The sequence below is a fragment of the Erigeron canadensis genome, chromosome 7 (assembly GCF_010389155.1).
Source record: "Erigeron canadensis isolate Cc75 chromosome 7, C_canadensis_v1, whole genome shotgun sequence".
In the NCBI taxonomy this organism is placed as follows: domain Eukaryota; kingdom Viridiplantae; phylum Streptophyta; class Magnoliopsida; order Asterales; family Asteraceae; genus Erigeron; species Erigeron canadensis.
In genome coordinates, this window is record NC_057767.1 from 39114337 (window position 1) to 39138131 (window position 23795).

The window sequence follows — 23795 nt, forward strand, 5'->3', positions numbered from 1 at the left end:
GTTATTTACATATATTAAACGGGTACTTGTGTGTTACGGCAACTAGTGTAAAAAGTAGCAAAGGTGTTTGAGCGTAGAAAGAGAGAGACAGAGAAGGAGCCGAGTTGGTGTTGTGTGTGTTTTGTTTTACTGATTGGGGGTAAGAATTGATAGAACGGCATTTCAGAGCGTATTAGATGTAGGTAATATTTATACTTCTATGCTATATTATAAAAAAAATCATTTTATTTTTGAAAGTGTTGAAAAACATTTAATATTTTCAACTTAGCACCCCTTAAAATATTTTCACCTATACTACCCATAACATCAATGATTAAATTACAATATCAATCATTTATCTTTTAAAATATCTTCATTAACTTTTTACATCAGTATCTTTTACATCAATTATCTACACTACTCAACATTTGATCTACCACCAACAGTCGTCCCCGCCCACATATCTGCGTAACCACGATCACTGCCGCACGCATTGCGCGAGTAACATGCTATTAAAAGATTTAAGGTATTTATGACTTTTCAAAGACTTAAAAAAAAAACATGTGATATACTTTATAAGGGTTTAAATTAAAGATATATGATCGATATGATACTAATACCATATATCGATGAATAAATAAATCAATCGATCATGGATGTTCATAAATTTATATTATTAGAACAACCCGTCATTCGGGCGTCTTTTTGTTTCATGTCGATCGATACACTGTCAACAGCCGATAAGATCATTCAATTCATTAGATCTATCATCTATCACTTGATTTTCATGTTTATATATTTACAATCTAATCCCATTATTTAACCTTAACTAATTTACTCATCAACTAAGAATCGCGCTAGCTAGGATAAGATTTATTTGCTAACAGGCCATAATCATCTTCAGATTTAATAGCAAAAGTAATAAGTGATGGCATATTTTATTTATTTTTTCCTTCTGTTTCTATTACGATGGATTTATGCCTCATACATATATGTTTGTTTCAAGTCAAAAAGTCTTCAAATACAGTTTTGGTCTTCAAATATGTTTGTCATCTTACTGAAAATCTAGGATAACTATATATTCAATTGCTAAATTTTTTATATTAATATAGATAGATTTTTTCAAAATGATAGCGAACCGGTTGTTTTTAGATCATATCGTTTTTGGTCATTTGCATCAAGTTATTTATGATTGGTATATATATTTTTATGTCTAGGTACTTATTTGAAGATTTTAATATTGGAGAATAATAACACCATTACAAACATTATAAAAAATCTTAATTTCATAAAGGTTTTGAGTCATTTAAAATTCATTTTATATTTATATTTAACTTTTGTTTAATTTCAATTAATTGTATAATTTATCTTTGTAATAAGTACTAGCTATTAATTCGGGTTAAATCCGGACATATTAATAAAAGTTTTGTGAAAATATATATATCTTTTCCACTGAAGTTGCGATAAAATTGATTGAGCCTATACTTAAATATCTATGTGATATTTTACTAAAGTAATTTTTAGTTTTGATAAACAATGCATACACTTAATGTGTAAACAACAAATATATCTCACCACCCCAAAATAGTATACCCTGTATTTCAAATAAATATAATTAGCGTATAATCCGTATATTGCGCGGACAATAAAATTATCTATTATGACAAGGTTATTTAGATGATGAAAATTAAATGATTATGTATAAACTATTAGAGTTTTCAAATAAAATAATTTATTTAAAACATGAAATCATAATAACAAAAAATAAAAATGAAACAAAACTTAAAACTGAAAATGTCTGTGACATCATAATTAAATAAAACAAAGAAGAGCTAAATTTTAAGAAAGAATGTGAATATGACAAATAAGTTATTTTATAAAATACTTATGTCATAACAATTGTCTTTTATTTGATACGATTCATATATTCGAGCAATGTGACGGCAATGGTAATAGCATTGCGGGGTGGTAGTGTTGGCGGTGGTGGCAATGGGTGGCGGCGGGGGTGGAGACATGTGGTGGCGATGACGGGTGGTGGGGGCGTCAATGGTGAATGAAAAAATTAATGATGTTAAAAGAAGTAGTGTAGTAAATTTATGTTGTAAATAATTTCATTAAGGATATTATATGTATATTAGGTGAATATTTTTAAATTAATGAATAAAGGGAATGAGTATTTTAGATAGTTCAATTTTTTTTTGAATTTGTGGGGGATGAATTTCCTTTTATAAGGTATTATAAATAGAGATTAAGTACCTTTATTATTGAATGAATATGAAATTTTTGATTTTTTTTCATGTTAAAATTGACTACAAGTGCTCATTGGCACCATTTTTGTATGTCTTTCATTGCAGAATAACCATAATTGTTGTAATGCAAACAATAATGTAAAAAGATAATAAGATGTCATACCATTGACCCTACCAGTACTGTTTATGATGTGTTTTATTTAACTAATTACATAAATAACGAAAGAAATACATTTCAGACAACATTAGTTTTGTTAGCTGTCATCTACGATGAATTATGTTAGAAATAAAAAAAGACAGGTGCAACACACGGGTTTTACCTAGTTATTTAACATTAACAAGTTTACTCATCAACTAAGAATCGCGCTAGCTAGGATAAGATTTATTTGCTAACGGGCCATAATCATCTTCAGATTTATGGTTAGGAAATCTCTATTATTAATAAAAGAGAATTTTTTCTAAAACTTTTTTTATACAAAATTTCTATGTGGCAAGCTCAAATCCCTTCCTACAAGTGCTTTTAAAAAATTATGACATAATATTTGTCTTTTTTTTCCTGGGAAATGTTAAATGTAGCCCCGGGGGTTATAGTTAATTTGTTTAGACATGCATGATATTATTGTACTCCGATATCTAAACATATTTTCAGGAAGTGGTTATATGAAATGTACAACACTTTTAAACATGTCGTTACAACTTAAACTTAGCCTGTAGGACTATGTTTATCATTTCTTTTTTTTTTACCTTATATAATTTTATTTAACCTTAAACATTATATATTATAACTATTTTTAAAAAGATATCTCTGATTGAATAGATAAACTATATTATATTGTTTCCTAAATTTAAAGGGAAAAAATATAACTATATCTCTTCTTTCTTTTATATAAATAAAACAAAATTGTTATGAAATCATTAATTTCTAAACAATGCTTACTTGTCATCATTATACTTTTTTATATTAATTATTTTTTTTATGACATCATTTTAGTTAAAGTTTAAATCATTTTTAATTAATTTATGATTTATATTTTTTCTAACTGATGTGTCGTATCTTATACTCATTTCCCACAACGAATGCAGTTGATTTTGCATGATTTATGAGTCGTTTTTGTATACATTTGATGCGTTTATGGTATTTGTTAGTGTTTTAGGTTATTAACAAGTATTTAAGTGTAATTATAAAGGAAACGACCTTTTTGAACCAAGAATAGTGATTTTGAAATGATGTTGGTCTCGTGATTTAACAGCAGACAACAACTACGATATATTAAGTAGTTAAGCATGTCACAAACTCACAATTATTTGTGAGGTGCTTAGTCGTATTAACTGCAGCCGAAAAAGACAAAGAATCGAAAATGCAAATGGTCGAGTGCTCGTGGTCTTGTCCAGCCGAATAGAACAAGTCAAGTGGCCTTGGGCCTGGTTGTTCGTTGGAGCCCAGCAGGAAGAAATTAAAAATGGGCTTTGACCCATGACCTTGGCGAGAAGCAGCGCATGACAACAACAAAATATAACTATAGATATAGTTATAATATCATTGGAGAAGGAGGGAGCCGCAAAAAATTGGAGGTGCCGGTAGAAGCCAAAACGAATAAAAAGATTGCTGCTTTGTCCGTCGACTTCCGAGTGGTTTCAAGCAGCTTTTTGATCATCCAATCGTTCGACTTCTTTACTTTTTATTTTATAATTATTAGTTATTTAATTACAACATTATATTACTATACAATTATTCTTATGGATCTTATTAATTTGATAATTGTTTGTGTTATTTATATTACTATACAAGTAGCATGGTTGGATCAGTGGTAAACACCCTTGCCTCTAGAGATAGAGGTCATGGGTTCGATCCTCATTCTATGCAAAGGTTAGAGGGCCTTTTCTACCATTTAGGTAGATACTGGAAGCAGCCTCTCTACTTAGGTAGATGTAAGGTCTATCTACATCTTAACCTCCCCCATACACCGTCGAGGTATTGGGGCTCAAAACCCGCGGAAGGCGGCACTGAGCAGTCACTTACTTACTTTTTTTTTGTGTTATTTATCTTGTTATGAGTAGCTAATTTTTTTTTATCATCCATCTTGATGTAGTAAGACAATATGTAAGGATTGCACACTTTTAATAATTCAAGATTGATTATATTTAACGTTACATCGTGATTCTAGCGTATTTGTTCCTTATCATTTATCTTGAATTGATTGGTATTTTGTATGTGTCTCTAATGGTAATTATTGTTCGCATATATTTTATTTCAATTGTTTGGGTACAAACGTGTTGGATCTATGACGGGTACGGTAGATAATCATTCAATGATAATAGGAATAATTGTATTAACGGTTGGGTACAATCGGTAGATGTAATTATTATCTTAATAACCAAAACCATTGTTGAATTAGCTAAGTTATAAAAGATGTCTTGGGGTACCGGTCTTTGTAATGGAACTAGTTTATACAAAAGAGTCAAATGAAGTTATTAGCTTGACGGGTACGGGGTTGGTGATTAATTTGAGTCTCGGTTATTTAATCAATCAAATTGGATTTGAACTTCATTTAATGTGCAATCTGAACATGTTGTCGAGCGAAATCAAGATGGATGCCTTTTAAATTATTGTTTTAATCAAAACTCTTTCTCTTGCGATTAATCCTACGGGATTACTAACCAATTTTACTAACTACTTGCAAAGTGGCAACTCGACCACAAAACCCCCCATTAATCTCGAATCATATTTCTTAAGACAATTGCTTACTAAAAGTCCTTGTGAACGATCTCGGATTTACCAAGTTAACTATACTGCATACGAACGGGTACACTGCCCGCAAGTGTGTAGTAGTCAGTCGCTAGGTGATTCGTGCTTTATAAATTTAAAACTAGATTTCACACATCACTAACTTAAGTCTCATGTAAATTATAATGTAGTTATCTAATTTTTGTTTTTTTAAACGACTATTTGCCAATTTTGGGTTGATATATCTATTCGAAATATAAGGTATATTATTCTGAGGTTATGAAACTATCCCAGAATTCTTAAACATAAACCCAACTTAATACTATAAAACTTGTATTACTAAACCTGGGTTGAATCCGGGTTGATTAGCTAGTATATAAATAAAACAAAATTGTTTCTATAACTTTTTTCTTATGTGGCATGCCAATATTTTCTCTAAGTTATATTCTACAAATTTATGATGTCATGATTAATTTTTCTTTATTTTCAAAAGAACTATTTTTTCATATTAGGCCCTATCTTATTTTTTTTTTACATATTATTATTGTAACCTTATTAATATGAAAAATGATGTATTCTAACTCTTTATTTTTAATTCTATATCTACCATTGATTTATGGTAGTTAGTTTTACTTTTTTTTAATCACCTAATCAGTTTTATATATTAATGTACATATTTACAAATATGTTGCTATCTCCATATGAAAAATTATAATGTATCGACAACAAATTACATACAACAACAACAATAACAACAATAACATTACCCAATCCGGTAAAAGCTGGGTTTGGGGAAGTTAGAATGTAGACAGCCTTACCCCTACACGAAGGTAGAGAGGCTGCTTCCAAAAGGATCTCCGACCAAAAAGTGGCAAAAGATAGACAGTGTAACAAATTTAGTAACCATACATGTCGGTCATGTCGTCTGACTACATTACAATTAAAAAAGAATATCAGACACCACATAACACACTTTAACGTAAAATGGACAATACATAGTAAAAAAGACATTTAAACCTATTAAACATCAACCTACAAATGTGACAAACATGTCCATGATACAACCAAGATTGGATCCAACAATTACTAGCGGTATGTGCAAGAACTCCCCTACGTCCCCCCCCCCCCCCCCCCCCCCCAACAAGCCAAATAAGCAAATATGGTTGAACTACACATACATAGAAATCTCTTAGGCTACATACATAATTCTATTATATTTTTTGGTTTTAACTTTTTAATTATGCGGTCTGGGTTAAACCCGGGTTGATTAGCCGATACAACTAATATATATAAATTAGCTATATAAGATATCTTAAATTTATTATCTAATTTACAGTGTTTAATTATTATTGCATTGATTCATTATTATTCATATTAAATTTCCATAAAACTATAAAAATTTAGAATAAAACCTTTAGTTATCTTTTAATAAATATTATTTATAAAACTTTTATTAAAATACTTGGGTTGAATCTGGATTAATTAGCTAGTTTCATATATATATATATATATAAACATTTTTAATTTGAATTGGTGTCATCTTTGTGTTTAGAAAATCTTACAAACCTTTCTCCTAACAGTAAGTACTTCTCTGTTTTAGTTTGATTGTGTGAACCCATACCACATTGTTATTGTTTGTAATAATGATAAACTAAATATTTAGTGGATAAAGATATATATGTTTAATTCATATATTTTAAAATAAACCTACTTTACACTTTAACCCAGTTTAAAAATAATTATTAATTTAATATTATTGTTATTAGTAATTGTAATCATACTATAATTAGGATAATTATTTGGTTTTTCATCAACAATTTACACCTTAACCAAATCTAAAAATAATTATTAGTTTAATATTAATGTTATTAGTAATTATAATCAAACTATAATTCGGATAATCATTCGGTTTTTCTTCACCAATTTACACTTTATCTCGATTTAAAAATAATTATTAATTCAATATTATTGTTATTAGTAATAGTAATCAGACTATAATTAGGATAATCATTGTTATTATTACAAATTGGAATCAAACTATATTTAAGATACAAATTCTTCATATATAAACTGAACCCTACAAATAAAAACACAACACGAAATAATTGAAAACCCATGAATCAACTGCTACTTTTATTATTCTTAAGAGCCATAGCTAACGTAAATAAAAATATTTGTATTGTTTTTTATTGATAATGTTATAAAACTCATATATTTGACACGGGCCTAAAATTTAGTAATCCTCTATATAGATATAAACTGGGTGCATCTTAATCTTATCTTAACATATATACTATAAGACAGTTGAACTAATGACTTATTAACCAATTAAATCGCTCAATTTCATCAACTTCACTCTCACTTATGTCATTATTTAGATTAACTATAAATTAAAAATCATAATAATCATTATCCAAATATATTATTATATTAGTATTTATATTTACTTGTAAAAAGAATCTCATTAATTTACACTTTTATGTTTCCATTAATAATTTACACTTTTTAGCCCCGAATACTTAATTTATATCTATTTTTAGCCATAACTTGGTAGCGGCGGTGGTGGCGGCGGAGATTGGTGGTGGCGGTGGTGGTGGCGCCGGTGAGTAGTGGAAGTTATTGATGTAATGTGACTGTGATGTATGGTACCTCATGAATTAGAATATGTACATGGTTGAAACTTAAAATCAATATTGAAATTTTAAATTTAATGTTAAAAATCAAAGTGAATTTGCTTTATAATATAATATAGATAACTGAAATTGAATATGAGTTGATGGCTCACCAAAAAATCTTCTATGATTCCATCTATCTTTTGTTTTCAATTCAATTTTCCATCCTCACACAAAAAAGCGTTATGTTTTTTTCCCCCACTTTTGACATACAGAAGCGTTTAAAGTAGTACATATATAAAAATGAATTATTATTTCTCACGCTAAAAAGCGTGATTATTTTTATATTAAAAAAATCACATTTTAAAATGTGATGAATTATAAATATTTTGACATCTAAAAATGTAGGAATATAACTATAATAAATATTTATTTTCACATTTAAAATGGTAATAAAATATAAATACTTTCTCACATTTAAAAATGTGATAAAATTTATATTTCATTACAATTTATGACGTTAAAATAATTATATTTTTCTCCTTCACAGTTATAAATGTTAACACTTTTTCCTACACTCATAAATGCGAATATTTTAGATTTTTTTTTATTTTTTCACATTTGTAAATGTTAAATTATTTATCACATTTTTAACCGTAAGTAATTCAAAATGTAAGTTCGTATTTTCATAGCATGCGAAGAAATAACCGCGAACAATTAGCATATTTGTTGTAGTGCCATAGATAAATTATGATTTTAATATAAATTTTATGAACTTTCCGCATTAAAGACTATTAACCTATACGTATATTTTATAGTCATATAATTTAAGGATAAGTATAAATAAATTATGAATTTTAATTAATTTGATTCAAATAAGTCTACTAAAAGACACTTGTCGTTCGAGGAATGCGCCATGCGTTGATTAAACAATATCTCAATTTTATTTTAGTATATTGGTATATATGTATATATATATATATACATACTAGTTCTAATACCCGTACGATGTACGGTAGCTACATATTGTTTCATAAAAAATTCGAATATGCCTCATACATGATTCGTGAGTATAAAATAAATTGTGGTTAAATTAAAACGATGATTGAAGCTAATTTATAATAAACAGTAATGATAAAATATAATATATCTTTAATTAGACTTTTAAATTTACCTAAATTTTTTAAAATCACATCAAAATCGAAACTTGTAAGCATAGTGAATGACGATAAATAACCTTGTGATTTCGGATTGTACACTCAAAATTTTGAAGTCTTCATGTTAATAACTTATTATAAGTAATAGGAGTTAGAAAAATAAATAGAGAAACAAAGACAATTTATTAATAAGAAATGATCAATTAAATAAGGTTATAATGTCTTTTATATTAATAAGGCAAAAGTTAGAGTTTAATTCTATGCCTAATAAGAAATTTAAATCTATACACAATTAAAAAAACTAATTTAATAAAATAAATAAATTAAAAAGATACGTGTCGATCTAGGATTATGCAACGTGTACAATTAAAAAAACTAATTTAATGAAATAAATAAATTAAAAAGAGACGTATCGATCAAGGATTACGCCATGTGTCGTTTCAAAAACATCTCAATCTTGTTTTAGTTTATTGGTAGGTAGGTACCACCAACTAATTAATAGTTCATTTTCGTGAGGCGGTTTACAAGATCATCATGATGCATAATCCATACTTATAGCCGTCTTTCATAACTTATTGTAAGTTTTGGTTTTTTTATACACGTAAGTCATAAGCAGTTTTGGTTTTTTTATACACTTTTTTGTGTTTGGTTGGTTGTTCTTGAGCAAAATGGCCCAATGCCCCAATCCTACATACAAGCCCTTGGGCAAAAACAACGCAGGCATCATGACTAATGTTGCCAAACCAAATGCCCTAATCCCACGAACAGGCCCCATTTCCTTAGTCGTTCCCAATCAATTCTTAGTCGTTCCCGGGTAAAATGGCCTAACGCGGTGCTCGTGCTACCTCAATTTAAGAAGCATATATAGGTCAAAAGTCTCAATTAAGTTAGGATATACCTCTAGCATTATTTAAAGGTAATTTGATGTATTTACAAATTAAATTTCGGTTACAAAAGCATTAGGACAAGAGCGTGTCAAATTCAACACGGACGAAGATTAGCAAACCGGCCACGTAAAAAAATGTCCAATTTTCTCCACAATTTCTTAGAATATTCCACATTTTATTATTATAAAACTTTGGTTTTTGTCCATGTTTTTCTTGCACATTTACCATTCTGTTTCCAATATCTTACTTTTTTTTTATTATTTTATTATTTTTTTATTTTTTCACATCTGCAGATATTTCTTATTGTAATTTAATGAAGACTATTCGTACGTGTTTTTCACACGCCACTAAAAGTAGAAAGAAGCACAGCCTATACATCACATCACATATATGATATCTTATCTTAATATATACTATAAGACAATTAAACTAATGATTTATTAACCAATCAAATCATTTAATTTTATCAAATTAATTTTCGCTTATGTCATCATTTAGATTAACTATAAATTAAAAATTCTGATAATCATTATCTAAATATATAATTATGTTACTATTTATATTAATTTGTAGAAAAAGTCTCATTAATTTGAACTTGGGGGGAACCACCTGGGTTCGAGTCCCACTTCTCACATTTGTGGGAGTAGATTAATAGGGATTTTTCGAGAATCCTGGGTTTCATCCCAGGCATGCGTGTACTTTAGGAGTAGGAGTAAATTAGAATGCTTTCTAAAAAAAAAATTGTAGAAAAAGTCTCATTTATTTACAATTTTTTGTTTTCCATCAATTATTTACACTTTTTAGATCTGAATACTTAATTTATATTTATTTTTATCTAACAACCTTAAAATATTTTTTATAATTTACAATCATTTAAATAGTTAAAAAAATCAACATAATCTCTCAATAAAAAAAAGTACATATCAAGAGTCCTAATTGTTATCAAAGAATATGAAAACAATCATAATTCCATGGTGCGTCGCATGAAGGTCACGACCATCTTTATGAGCAGAATATGCGCCGCACCTCCTCCATGATGTGCCGCATATTTTGGTTTTCTGAAAAGGTGCGCCGCACCTCCACCATGGTGCGCCGCACCTATCCCCTGCACAATGTAAACTTACTTTTTGTTTAACGATCGTAACGTTTAAACTGTAACTCTGTCTTTCATGTATGAGCTATCGTTGGAATTGTATGAGAGTCTATTTTCTCATGGTAACATTCATTTGGGGTGAATCCATCTCCATTTCTAACTACGTCGTGTCAAAGTGTCCTTGTTTACGTTTGGTAGAGCCATTAAGACGTTTGAGGGTTATGACATGACTAAATCGAGTCTCGATTGTACCAAAAGTTGAATTACCCTTCTAAAGCTCCGATTAGGGTTTAGCTTGTGATTGTAATATTTGTACTTAATAGGTGTGCCCGTGTGATGATCGTGGACGATAATAACTTGTGGTAACTTCTCATTGCCGAGCAAGGTGAGTTCTGTAGCTCCCTACTCAGTTGAGATTTGGGCTGAAAAGTGTACACATACGTGTTTGATTGTTTGATTGTGTGATCGAATGTCTAAATTGAGTTATGGTTTGATTTATTGTTTTATTGATGGAATGGTTTGATTGAGCGTTGATTGATGGATGGTTTTGATTGATTGATTGTTGGATGGTTTACGCATATGATTGTGATAATGGGATTATTTAGGATAGTCGTACACAAATGGAAGTCGGTTATGCCTTCAAAGGGTTTTAGATGTGGGAAGGCTGCGGGTTGTGATTGAGATTGATTATGTTGGTACTTATTGGTTAGTTGACAAACTCCCAAGTGTCTTGCACTTGATAACATGTTTCGTACTTGTTGATTGAGTGGCTTGAGTTACGATTTGTCATATTGCTTGATTGCTTGCCTGATTGATTTGTTGACGGTTTAACCTATTGTTGTTGGGCTATGTTTTTGGTTTGGATTATGTGATATCTTTAGGATAGTAGTACATACATGGAAGACGATGATACATTTAATGAGGTATAGATGTGGTAGGAAGGCTGCGGGTGACCCTATATATAAGCATCTGTGGCTCCTTAAATGTAAAGTCATATGAAATGTATGTACGTTGTGGTTTTGGTTGGATTGTGATACGATGGACTTGTGAATGGATTTGGTCATGCATGTTCTCATTGGTTGGTTTGACGTACTACCAAGTGTCATACACTTTAGAACGCACTTTCGTATGACATACTACTGAATATTTCATATTTGAGAACATTGTGGTTGTTGTGGTTCTTGTTGTTGTTGTGGTATACTTCTAATACATTATTTGATGTCTTGTTGTTTCAGCACACACGTTATGCTTTCTTTATCTATTGTGATTATATACTTGTGCGTGTACTAACACGTGGTTAAGTTACGACATGAGTAGCCCTCTTTACATTCTTGTGTGACGCAATGCCTTCCCGTAAGTTATGATTTTCTTACAATTAGTACATCTTATGACTCGCTTTTAATTTACATATCTTTTGACTTGGATGGTTCCATGTGAACCATTACTACGAACTCACCAAAATAGTGTTGACTTTGTTTAGTACACATTTTCAGGTAATCAGGCAAATCCTGGACGTGAAGTTTGATTGTTGCTCATGTTGGACTCGGGCTTGGACTTAGGTGGATCAAGGATTCATTTGCCCATTGTTTACCTTATGCTTAGGATCGATAGCCATCTTTTGATAGTCTTTTGTAAACGTTTGATTGTTACTTGCTCCTTGTGCATTTTGTACTTTATACTTGATGTTTGGATTCACCGGATCCCTTTTAATCATTTAGACTTATTCTATGATAATTCCATGCATAAGCTTTATATTTTCAGTGGCATTTCGAACCTAGCTCAGAGTGTTACAACTGAAGTCAACTTTAAGAAATCAAGAACTGTGATTGGTCGATAAGTTATTAGATCAACTGTGCTTTACTATAACAAAAGCTTTTGGAATTTGTTCTCTCAAAATAAAAGTTAAAGCTAGTTGCATAAAGATTTTAATACACCTTTAGGATTTAAAGCTCTTAAAAAGTTTGTGTCAAACGACATAGCCTTAAATTTTTATATATACACTAAAAGACAATTGACCTAATCTCAAGTGACCAATCACAGACCTCAATTTCTCAAAACTAATTAAATAAACACATGTCTAAATTAATTTACACTTTTTGGTTTTCTATCAACAATTTACACTTTAACCCAATTCAAAAATAATTTAATACTTTATTGCATAATGTATATCTAATAAAAAAAATATAGTTTTGTTATTAGTATTTGTAATCAGACTATAATTAGGATAATCATTAATAATTTGAATGAAACTATATTTAAGATACATACTAGATTTTAGACACGAGGTTTACGATATCATCAATATTAGATTTTCATACATTTAATTAATAAAAAACTTATAATTTTGAACGTATACGGTTCTAAATGTTATACTTTGCAAGTTGTAATACAATAATCACAAGTTCGTCACTGTCATTATTAGCTGAGACATATTGATGGAATTGTTTGTCGTAGTCATTCCACAAGGCACATGCTACAATAGTTTCTCTATTATAGAATTTTTAAAACCAGTTGTACTCATAATGTAATATTATTATTAAAGATAATTAGGAATTAAAATATAAACATACTTGTGATCATGTGCTTGACATTCAAGTATATGTATTTGATCATGATGCGGACTCATAACACGAATATGTTTACTTTCAATCACATGTCCTAGGATAACTTGATAACAATTAGGATTGTTTTCACATTTTTTGATAACAATTAGGATTCTTGATTTGAGTGACAATTAAAACTTTAAAAAAAATTAAATATAAATACCTTTTGTAACTTTTTAACAAAATCTCCTCAAATTGATGCTAAATATAATAATAAATTAAGTATCGAGGGCTAAAAAGTGTAAATTATTGATGGAAAACAAAAAAGTGTAAATTAATGAGATTTTTTCTACAATTTAATATAAATACTAATATAATAGTATATTTGGATAATGATTATTAGAGTTTTTTAATTTATAGCTAATCTAAATGATGACATAATTAAGCGAGAGTCAATTTGATAAAATTAAGCCATTTGATTGGCTGATAAGTCATTAGTTCAACTGTCTTATAGTATATATATTAAGATTAGATTATTCTTATATAAACTGAACCCTATAAATAAATTCACAACAAACAAAATCATTGAAACTCCACGAACCAGCCGCTACTTTTATTGTTCTTAACAACCATGACTATCGAAAATAAAATTATTTTTTCAAGACATCAATGACAACTCAGTCAATTGTGTAATCAAAATTAAGATATTGCTTATCAGGAATAGTTTATACAAAACAAACTTTGCTACACCATCTATCCTTGATATGATTTAGCATCAGTATTTAAAATTGAATATCTCAATTCGTTTTGAAACACAATTCTTATATTTATGATGTTGTAAAACCCGTGTATTTGACACGGGTCTAAAATCTAGTTATTTATAAAAGATAAGATTTTGATTAGAATATATTAGTTTAAAATCTATAATTATCATTATCGTCATAGTTAGTAGGCCGCGAGCTACTTTCAACGAAAGTACGGTAATCAACAACTAATATAATATTCCGTAGTTAGTAATAATATAATATAATAAAATATAATATAATATATATCAAGGAAAAAACAATATGATTCGATTTATAAAACTGATAACCATAAGTAATACTTACTTAGTCAATTACGTACGTAGAAGCCGCAAATAATACAGTAATATATTATATAAGAATAAGAATACTAAATGAAATAATAAAACTGATCGATGATGATGGAAATGATAAATCTAGACAAATTAAGTCACAAATCATAAAATAGTACGTACAGTATAAAAGAATCAGTAGTGATATACGTATACGTCGTCCCAAAAGTTTATTGATTACGAGTAAAATACAATAACAATGCTGTACGTAAAAATAGTAGTAGTAATATTCATTCAATCATATGCTTGATTAATTATGCAAATCCGATCCCTTAATATATAATTAATTTGTATGAACAATTGGCCGGCATCCAATTAATTTTATCCGATCAATCTGGTCGGATATGATGGCTGGCTTGTTGATCTTCTAGCTAGCTGCAGCGAGGAAAATCAGCTGGCGGTGGTGGCAAGGTTGATTCCGGTGTACCGCCGTTCTCCACCAGGATGGCAGTGCCCAAACCCCATGGCAAATGTACATCCAAATGGCAATGAAAAAACCACACACCTGATCGAGTATAGTAGTACAATTATTATTATTATTATTTCATTATAAATATATATATACGCATGCATATGTGAATAAATTAAATGGATGAAGCTAGCTAGAAGGAATTGATCGAATATATATGTATAATGAAAAGGTAGGTAGGTACCTGGATTATTAGCCCGGAATCTGATGACAGCCCAACCGCCAACAGGAACCCCCAGCGTATTCCGCTCTTGTGGGTTCACCAGATTGAAGTTGGCGGAGGCAGTGGTGGCATTATAGTTTCCAAAGCCTTGGGCCAACACGTAGAAATTGAACCCGTGCAGATGCATCGGATGGTTTTCCACACCTATCAAAGCCGTGTTCTGCAGCACCATCTGAACCGTCGCGTTAAACTTCACCCGCTTCAGGCTGGTTCTCTTTGGTGTCATGATCAGATTCAGATCAAAACTGTTGTTCACGTTGGTGTAGTCGAATACCACGGGCGGTTGATCCGGGAAATCTGTAGTGTACACCCCGCTGATGTTTCTGAAATGCGCCTCCAGGAGCGACACGCTTGTCGGGAGAGCGAACGAGTGGTTGTTCATGCTGGCCGACATCCTTTGTCCGAAGATCCCTTGGCACGTTTGGTTCGGTCCCCCGCCACAGGCCGACAATCCCAGCCCCATGGTCACAAACATGTTCTCGTCCACTGTGCGTGGCACCGGGGTCCAGAAGGGACTTGTGACCAGCCCCGTTAGATTGCTCGAAAACGTAAACGCGGTCGGGGTGTCGTTCAAGGCCGGCAGGACCGGAAGGACGGGGGTGGACGTTTGGGAGGCGTTCTGGTAGGCGAGGATTGCGGTCGTGGTGTTGCTGTTGATGGAGACCCCGACGGCGCTCGCGTATGGACGGGCAGCCATATAGTATAAGCCAGGGGCTTGGTTTGCGGTCAGCAGGACATCGGTGGTTTGGCCTGGACCGAGAAGGATGACGTCGGTCACATATGGGTTGGTGTAGGCCGCATCCGCCCCAACCACAGTCAGGCTGTGGTTTGCTATCTTGAAGAAGAATTGACCGTTCATGGCAGAGTTGATTATTCTCAACAGATATGTCTTCCCTGGCACAACATCTAGCCTATATGTTTCTGCGTGTACAATAATTAAGTTAATTATGAGCTGAATTTTTTTTAATCGAAATTAGCTAGCTATATATTAACTGAGTAATCCTATTTAATTAGCTGGCAATTGATTTGATTTTTGGTGGACTCACTATTTGAAACTGAACGGCAGTTGTTGAACAAATCCCCGGGCCAACCGTTGATGGTATAAGCGTCGGAGTCAACTGGTGCTGCTCCGGTAGCCAACGCGGCATTCTCAACGTCGATAGGGTTAGCATTCCACCATTCTCCTGATGACCGAAGAAAGAAATAATAATAATTAGCTAGCAGGAATGGATATGATGAAGAAATTAATTAAAAGCGAGCGCGCCGGTACCTAGCAAAATCGTATCCTCACGGTAAGGTTTGGGAAAAGGGTACTTCTGGCCATCTCGGGGACGAATGACAAGAGCACCATAAACAGTTGCTCTAAGCCAGGAAGAGTGTGCGTGCCACCAAAGGGTGCCCACTTGTCCCGTCAGATTGAACCTGTAAGTGTAGTTTCCTCCTGGCCGGATTGGGCACTGAGTCACGAATTCAGGACCATCCGCCCATTGACTTAATCTTTGAAACACTCCATGCCTGCGCGCATTCATTCATCATCAAAATATCCATTCATTCATGCATATACTAATTATTACGAGTAATTAATTAAGATGAAAGAGGAGCTGATGAGGGTGTCCGTACGTACGTACCAATGAATAGTAAGGTTGTATGGAGATCTGTTAAATACATGTACGATTACGGTGTCACCCTCCTTCACCCTTAAAGTCGGTCCTGGAAGGCTTCCATTCACTGCTGTGATTACTTGATTTTGACATAACCGATTCACCGTTAGATTTTTCACCTGCAGTTCGTACATACGTACATCATTTTAATTAGCTAGTCGACTTAAATGAAACGAATTCTATATATAAGAGCTAGCTAGCGATATATCGAGCTATCTATCTATATATGAATGACTAAAATCTATCCTCCGTAAAATAGCTAGCTAGTTACATTGAATGAAGTTTCCACAATATCAGCAGTAGCAGACAACGACAATGAGAGAAAAGCTAGCAGCACGAAGCCAACTACAAAAACAGATCTTGGCGCCATATATATATATATATATATATATGCGTAACAACTTAATGAAATTTGATAGAGAGAAGAATAAATGAACGAATGAATTGAATGAATGTTGTAAATAATGTGTATTTGAGGTCTATATATAGGGAAATTTGTTGTTCTTTTAAATAATAAACAAATATTTAAAGAATCGATGATGAGTAGTAGTAGTAGTGGGTAGATCGAGGAAGAACATTTCCATCGATTGCGTGAACAACATGTGAGAGTTGAATTTTACAAGGGTTTGAACGAGTTAATTAATTCATTAATTAGTTGAACCTTCTCCTTCTATATATACAGTACCAATTCGCTTTTGACAATCCTATTTGTTAATTACCTAGTTTTGTTTTTATATAGAACCAATTTCCATTATAAAAAGACGACCATTTATGAATTTATTTTTAATACTTATAAAATACTAATCATGATCATACCGCGGGACATAATGCCAACCAACTTATAATTAAGTCGTCATCCAGACTGTTGTTTTTTCTCACGCGTATAGCGAGGTGTGTATATATATTATACGCTGCCCGTGTCCGGACAAGAGAATATTCAGATTTCTGACCAGACACTTTCAGCAACGACATTGACTAACACGTCAGGTACGACAGAAGCCATGTGTGGCTGACCCGTTTGACCGCTGCTCATGGTCTGTGTGTCGTTAGCTTCCACCAACCGACTGCATTAAATGATTTGACTATTGACCAGAGTATTAGTAGTGACGTCGCTGTTAATACTCACCCCGAAATCCGAATATAAAGGTACGTCCCCATCCATTAATTCCTTATCCCCATTCTTATATTTTATTTCCTTCTCTCTTAGTGATCACGAGCGAAGACGTGTCGAAGTGAAAGCCCCTGGGATTATTATCTCTTCTCTTCCGCAAATATCCGACCATATCACCCTTTTTCTCCTATTTTTGCAATCCGACCACCAAATATTCCGGTCACTTTTCCAACGAAGTATTAACAACGACCTATCTGGACTTTTAGCAACGACTTTTCCGGCCACCACACGTTCTAGCCGCTGCGGTTCAATTTTTCCGGCCATTAACCCTTTTTTGTGTGTTTTTGATAGTTTTGTTCATATTTATATGTTAATATTTTAATTTTTTTATATACATTTGTTAGTATTAATATGTTAGAATTATTAGTTTTGTAAATGGTAATATTGATATGTTAATATTGTTATCGATATGTTAGTATTGTGATTGTTTAAGGTTGAAAATTTAGTAGAATTGTAATTGTTGTTATTGATGTTTAGCGGTAAGTATTGTCAAAAGTTCCCATATTTTAGGAAAAAACGTAGTAAAAATATAAGAAAAAAGATTATATCTTAAAAAATAAGCATAAATAAACAAAGGATAAAAAAAGAGTAAAAGTATAAGTATAAATATATAAGTTTAAAAAACAAGTTTTAAAAAGTATTATAAAAATAAATCAAAAAAATATAGATAAAAATAAGTATAAAACTAAATAAATAGTTTGTATAAAAGGGTTTATGTGCACTTCACATACTCTGTAATTTTTCTCCCATTTTTTATTTTATTTTTTTTATTTTAATTTACGGTGTACTCTGTAGGTGTGCGCGATTCAGTGACTTCCTTCCACCATCTGTGAAAACGCCCCCATTTGTCGAATTTGCAAAATGATGGCTGAGGGCCAGATCCCTATCGCCGAGTACGACACGTACAACAAACCCTACACCCAGGGTCGACTTCAAACACTCTAACATCCATCTATAATTACCCTGTAGTTCATCTGTAACAAATGTGTATGCTATGCTGAAAGTCCTGTTTGTTGAAGTTACACCGAAAATCTCAACCAACGACATGTTGTATAAGTTGGTTTTGTACGTGAAGTCTATTTCAATAATCCAAGAGAATGATCGCCACAACTCAAAGGATGTTGGATATACGAAAGACGGATTCTCCAACCGACCAGATACGCTATTTGTGGTAAGATAATAAAAGTATTTATGCTTCTTTAGAAAATGAAACATAACATGCGACGGTTGAACAAAAGGGAGTACGTAGGTCATTTCGAATACCCTAGCATAGTAAATAAATAAAAAAAGATGTATATTCTATATATCTAACCTGCATTAGAGTTTTCCTTGCTTTAACGACCACCATCTTCCGTCTTATTTTCAGATGGTTGTAAATGTCTTCTGCATAGGTCAAGTTTGGAAATTCTTTTTTCGTCTGAATTACAATATGACGGGGTTGTGTACGCGTAACCCTCCAAATTATTTGATGAATAGTGATTATATCTATCGTCTATAATATTAACCATCCAACCACCATCCTTTGTCAAACGATCTTCCAATCTAAAGGGGCATTCAATTTTTATTGACCTTTTAATGGGCCCAATTGACCTACTATCTCTTTTCCGAGCACGATTACAGACTAGGGTCACTTTATTGACGTCACCAGCTGAGTTGGAATTTGACCTTCGTTTGATTAAGACATTACCAAGCTCCCGTGCTGTTCTTTGGGCCCAATTGACAGTTCTTGGTGTGAATCGAACACTTGAAATAGTAAAATGTACCCGAAACAAAGAAAAGTTAGTATTAAATTTTATGTTACATTTAAACGTTAATATCATCATTTATTTATACCTCATCGGTGTAGAAATCATTAGCGTCGTAGTCAAATTGGGCCCCCGCCCTCCGGGATTCAAATTCATCATGAGGCTCTTCTAACTTAAACCTCCATACACATTTATATCAATAGTATTAATAAACATATATATATATACCTACTATATGTAAATACCTCTACTATATGTATGTAGCATACCCGATGACGAATAAAGAAGTAGAAATAAGAAATAAAGAATGAATGTAGTTCGGAAGCAGATGAGAACGATAGACTGAAAATGAACGAACAAATTCATCACGCTAGATGTACGTATAATAACCTTTTTATTTATAAATTATATGATAGTATTATTTAATAACACGAGATGTATATCTGCGCAATGTGGCGGGGTTAGTGGTAGCTACACGAGATGTGGCGGCAGCAGTAGCGACAGGTTGTGTCGGCAACGGTGGTGGGGGCGGTGATGTGGGCAACAATGGTAGTGAATATAAATATAATTGATGATAAAGAAGGTAATGTAGTTATTTTAAGGATTAGGAAATTTATGTTAAATTATTTTATTAAGGGTATTATAGGTATATTAGTTATAAATGTTTAAAATAGTGAATAAAAGAATGAGATATTTTAGGTATATTAATTCATCTTTAAGATTTTAAGAAAGGGTCCTTTTTATAAGTATCTCTTTATATAACTAAGAAATGATATTTTTTTTTCCTAACTCACACTTTTCTTTTCGTGTCAACTAAGATTTTTGCTTATGTGACCTTTTCTGTTAATTTTAATGTTTTTTTTTAATATATATTAACATTTAAATCTATATTTTTTAGTGCTTATGTGACACTTAATTTGTTACATCATCATTTGTCTACATGGACATCTGTTTTTTAATAATTTGCTATATCAATCTTTTTGTAACTTATCACTTTTTATTTTGCTTTTGTATTTAATTATCTTTATACGTGAAATATAATTACTTTAATATAATATAAAACTAGATTATATTGATAATTTTATCTAATATTTTACTATCCGATTATATTATCAATGTTAAATTAGATATTTACTTTATCAATTTCACACATATGTTTTTGATATTTGTTATTATATATGATTTAATTTCCCATCTTCACCTTTATATCTATTTTTTTTTCCTTTTATTTTTTTCTTTATTCTACTCTATATATGTTCCTTTTAGATTTTACATGCTTAATAAAAGTATAATATCATAAAAAATCCATTTAATTATTATTATTATATAACATCTATTAATACTTTTGACGTATATATGTTAATAATTGTCTTCAAGTAATATTACTTAAAATCTTATATTTGTAATCAATTTAATGTAATGTGTATATTACCATACATCGCATGGGCTTAATCTAGTTATAGATATGCTAAGATTTATAAATGTACTTTTTATAAAAGATATTTTCATAGATCGATATGATAACATTATAAATATAGGAATTTAGTTATATATATATATATCAGTAATAGTTGAATAATAATTTCGTTATATATGATATCTAAAAGGTACATAGATCGAAAAGAAGGATGTCGCTTGAATATTGCATCATGTGTCGATGAAATGATGTTCCAATCTCATTTTAGTATATATTATTATTATTAGATATATATAGATACTAATAGATAGATAGTATTGTTTATTAGATATTTACGGGATTTGTTTTAACTGCATGATGTGCAACTGTTGCTTATTGTACGTGATATATGTAAAAAAGTTTAATGAAAATTAAAATAAAATAAATCAGTAAGACTTTGCTAGAGCACAATCCTATTAATATTGTTGGGTGTTGTACGTAGCAGTTTCATGGCTTTTAAAATTGTCATGATATTCTTAATTTTATATAATGACTACATATAGAATTATTTCAGACATAAAAATAGTTAATGATTTATTGGTTAAGAAGAATAGGATATCAATTATTTAGTTAAAAGATTTAAATGTAATTATTGATAGTAATTTTTTTTTGTTTCTTATACGACGAATTTAAAGAGTAATAAATCCATTGATAAATATTTTTTATTTGGATCTAAGAATTGATTGTTCTTATATTTTTTGTTTTCCAAAATTCTATATATAAAACAATAAATATTGTGAAAAATATGGATATAAGACATACACACAAAATAAACAAGTGGGTCCCGAAAAACCAGACATTCACACCTCTCATGGAGATGTCATCCCCAGAACTTGGCAAGAAGACGATGAAAACGTGAATTGAGAACAGCCGAGAATGTGTGTGAGAACGGATAGCGACAATACGGTAAGCAAGAACCCAAGTATTTGAGCCGAAAACAGCCTTAGAATTTTAGCCTTGGTGAGCTTCTCAATGTTAAAAACATTTATTTTGTTTCTATTAATTTGTGTTTGTGTTTGAGCTTTCTCTGACTAGATTTGTAAGCAAGAAAGATATGTTAAAGTACATGTTAGCTTTCATACCTATATTTTGATAGTTTGATGTACTACAAAATCACGTACTGGAAGTGTAGTACATGTAAAATTCTATCTATTAAGTTGTACGACCTTCTCGATCCGTTCGCATGACCACTTGCGCCCCTTCATTGTTAAAACCTGAGATAATTTCAATCCTTTTCTATCTTATTTATAGATTTTAACTAAATTTAGACACAGTAATAAATATAAGATAGGTTTAAAACATTTTTAAATACGTAACCAAAAGTTTTGTAAAATTAAATAAAATTACAAATATATGAAAATCAAACTCATAAGTTTAAATGTAAAAAATATAATATTGTTGAAATATTAAATACATATAATAAATTTATACAAAAAAACAACATATACTTCCTTCCGTCCCAATTTAAATATCTAAATTTGAATTATTGAGTAAGTCTTCTCCAAATTTGATCATAAATATATTTATTTGTGTTATATAATTTTTAATAAGAATTATATCAATAAAAAATATATTTAACACTTTATCTATTTATATATTTTATATCAGATATTTAAAAGAAATATAATTATAGTTAAAGCTGAGGAGGAAGACTCTAAAACAACCTGGATATTTACATTGGAGTATTATATTTCATCTTTGGTAATAAAACCTTTTAGACAATATCTATTGTAAAGTAGCAATTTTGCCTATATAGACAGGGTCAAGAGTTCAATCTTCATCTCAGGCAAAAGTTTGAGGTCTGTTTATATCATTTAAATAAAACCTGGAAGCAGTCTCTCTACCTTGATAGATGTAAGATTGTCTACATCTCAACTTCCCCCATATACCGTTGAGGTATTGGGACCCAAAAATCATAGAAAACGGTATTGTATGTTTACTAGTTATAGACAATATCTATTGTTTTTTTTTTTTTTATCAACATCTTAAATCTTTTTTAATTTTATTGGAGAGGTTACAAGGTATAATTGTATTTACATGAAAAATTAGACGTGGTTGATAAAATCCAACCGTTGAAAAAATATATCTACTACTCCTTTATTATGATTATCCACCCCCCTATTTTAGGAAAGAGTTAGAAAATAGTTAGATAGGAAATTACTAGATTGCCCTTAATAAACAGTCCTTAAGAAAAAAGTTATTAGATATTAGCAAAATTACTCTTAATGAATTAATTTATACTTTAAACTCTTATTTTCTAAAATATCACTATCACCATTGTATCAACTTACATAGCCAGATCACTCGACATCAATTGTTGATGTCATCGATCACCACCCGTCACCGACACCACTAAACCACCGTCGCCGCCGCATTGCGCGGGTACAATGCTAGTATTACTATATAAAGATTATACACCTTTGTTGAAAAGTTATAAGAAAAAAAGATATTAAATGATCATTCCACCGCTAATGAGTAAATTTGCATCAGTCTTTTATTTTATAAAATATCTACCATTTAGATTAATATGAATTCTTAAGCTCAAAAATGAAAAGTAAATATAATGATTTGAAAAACAATATTTGAGATTCTTTTTGTTTATCTTTATTTAAAACGACAATCTATAATACTCTTACTATTTGAGATTCTTGATCGAATAAAAAGATTGAATTTGATATAAAAATAAATAG

At 30.9% G+C, this 23795-nt stretch overlaps 1 protein-coding gene across 6 annotated transcripts; it reads right to left on the reverse strand.

Annotated features, from left to right (window-relative positions):
- Positions 1–14507: 14507 nt before the first annotated feature.
- LOC122607595 (laccase-7-like) lies at positions 14508–22162 on the reverse strand. Of its 6 annotated transcripts, XM_043780603.1 has the most exons (8): positions 21912–22162; positions 19919–19991; positions 19738–19834; positions 16701–16852; positions 16343–16587; positions 16119–16256; positions 15034–15993; positions 14508–14885 (listed from the first exon to the last, which is right to left on the reverse strand). In XM_043780603.1, the coding sequence occupies exons 1-8, from the start codon at positions 21916–21918 to the stop codon at positions 14752–14754; spliced, it is 1806 nt and encodes a 601-aa protein (XP_043636538.1). In that variant the 5' UTR covers positions 21919–22162; the 3' UTR covers positions 14508–14751. The 6 variants fall into 6 exon arrangements, with proteins under 6 accessions (XP_043636538.1, XP_043636539.1, XP_043636541.1 ...); XM_043780604.1 differs by lacking the exon at positions 19919–19991 and having other exon boundaries at positions 19738–19838; positions 21872–22162; XM_043780606.1 differs by lacking the exon at positions 21912–22162 and adding an exon at positions 19217–19647 and having other exon boundaries at positions 19738–20273.
- Positions 22163–23795: the final 1633 nt, after the last annotated feature.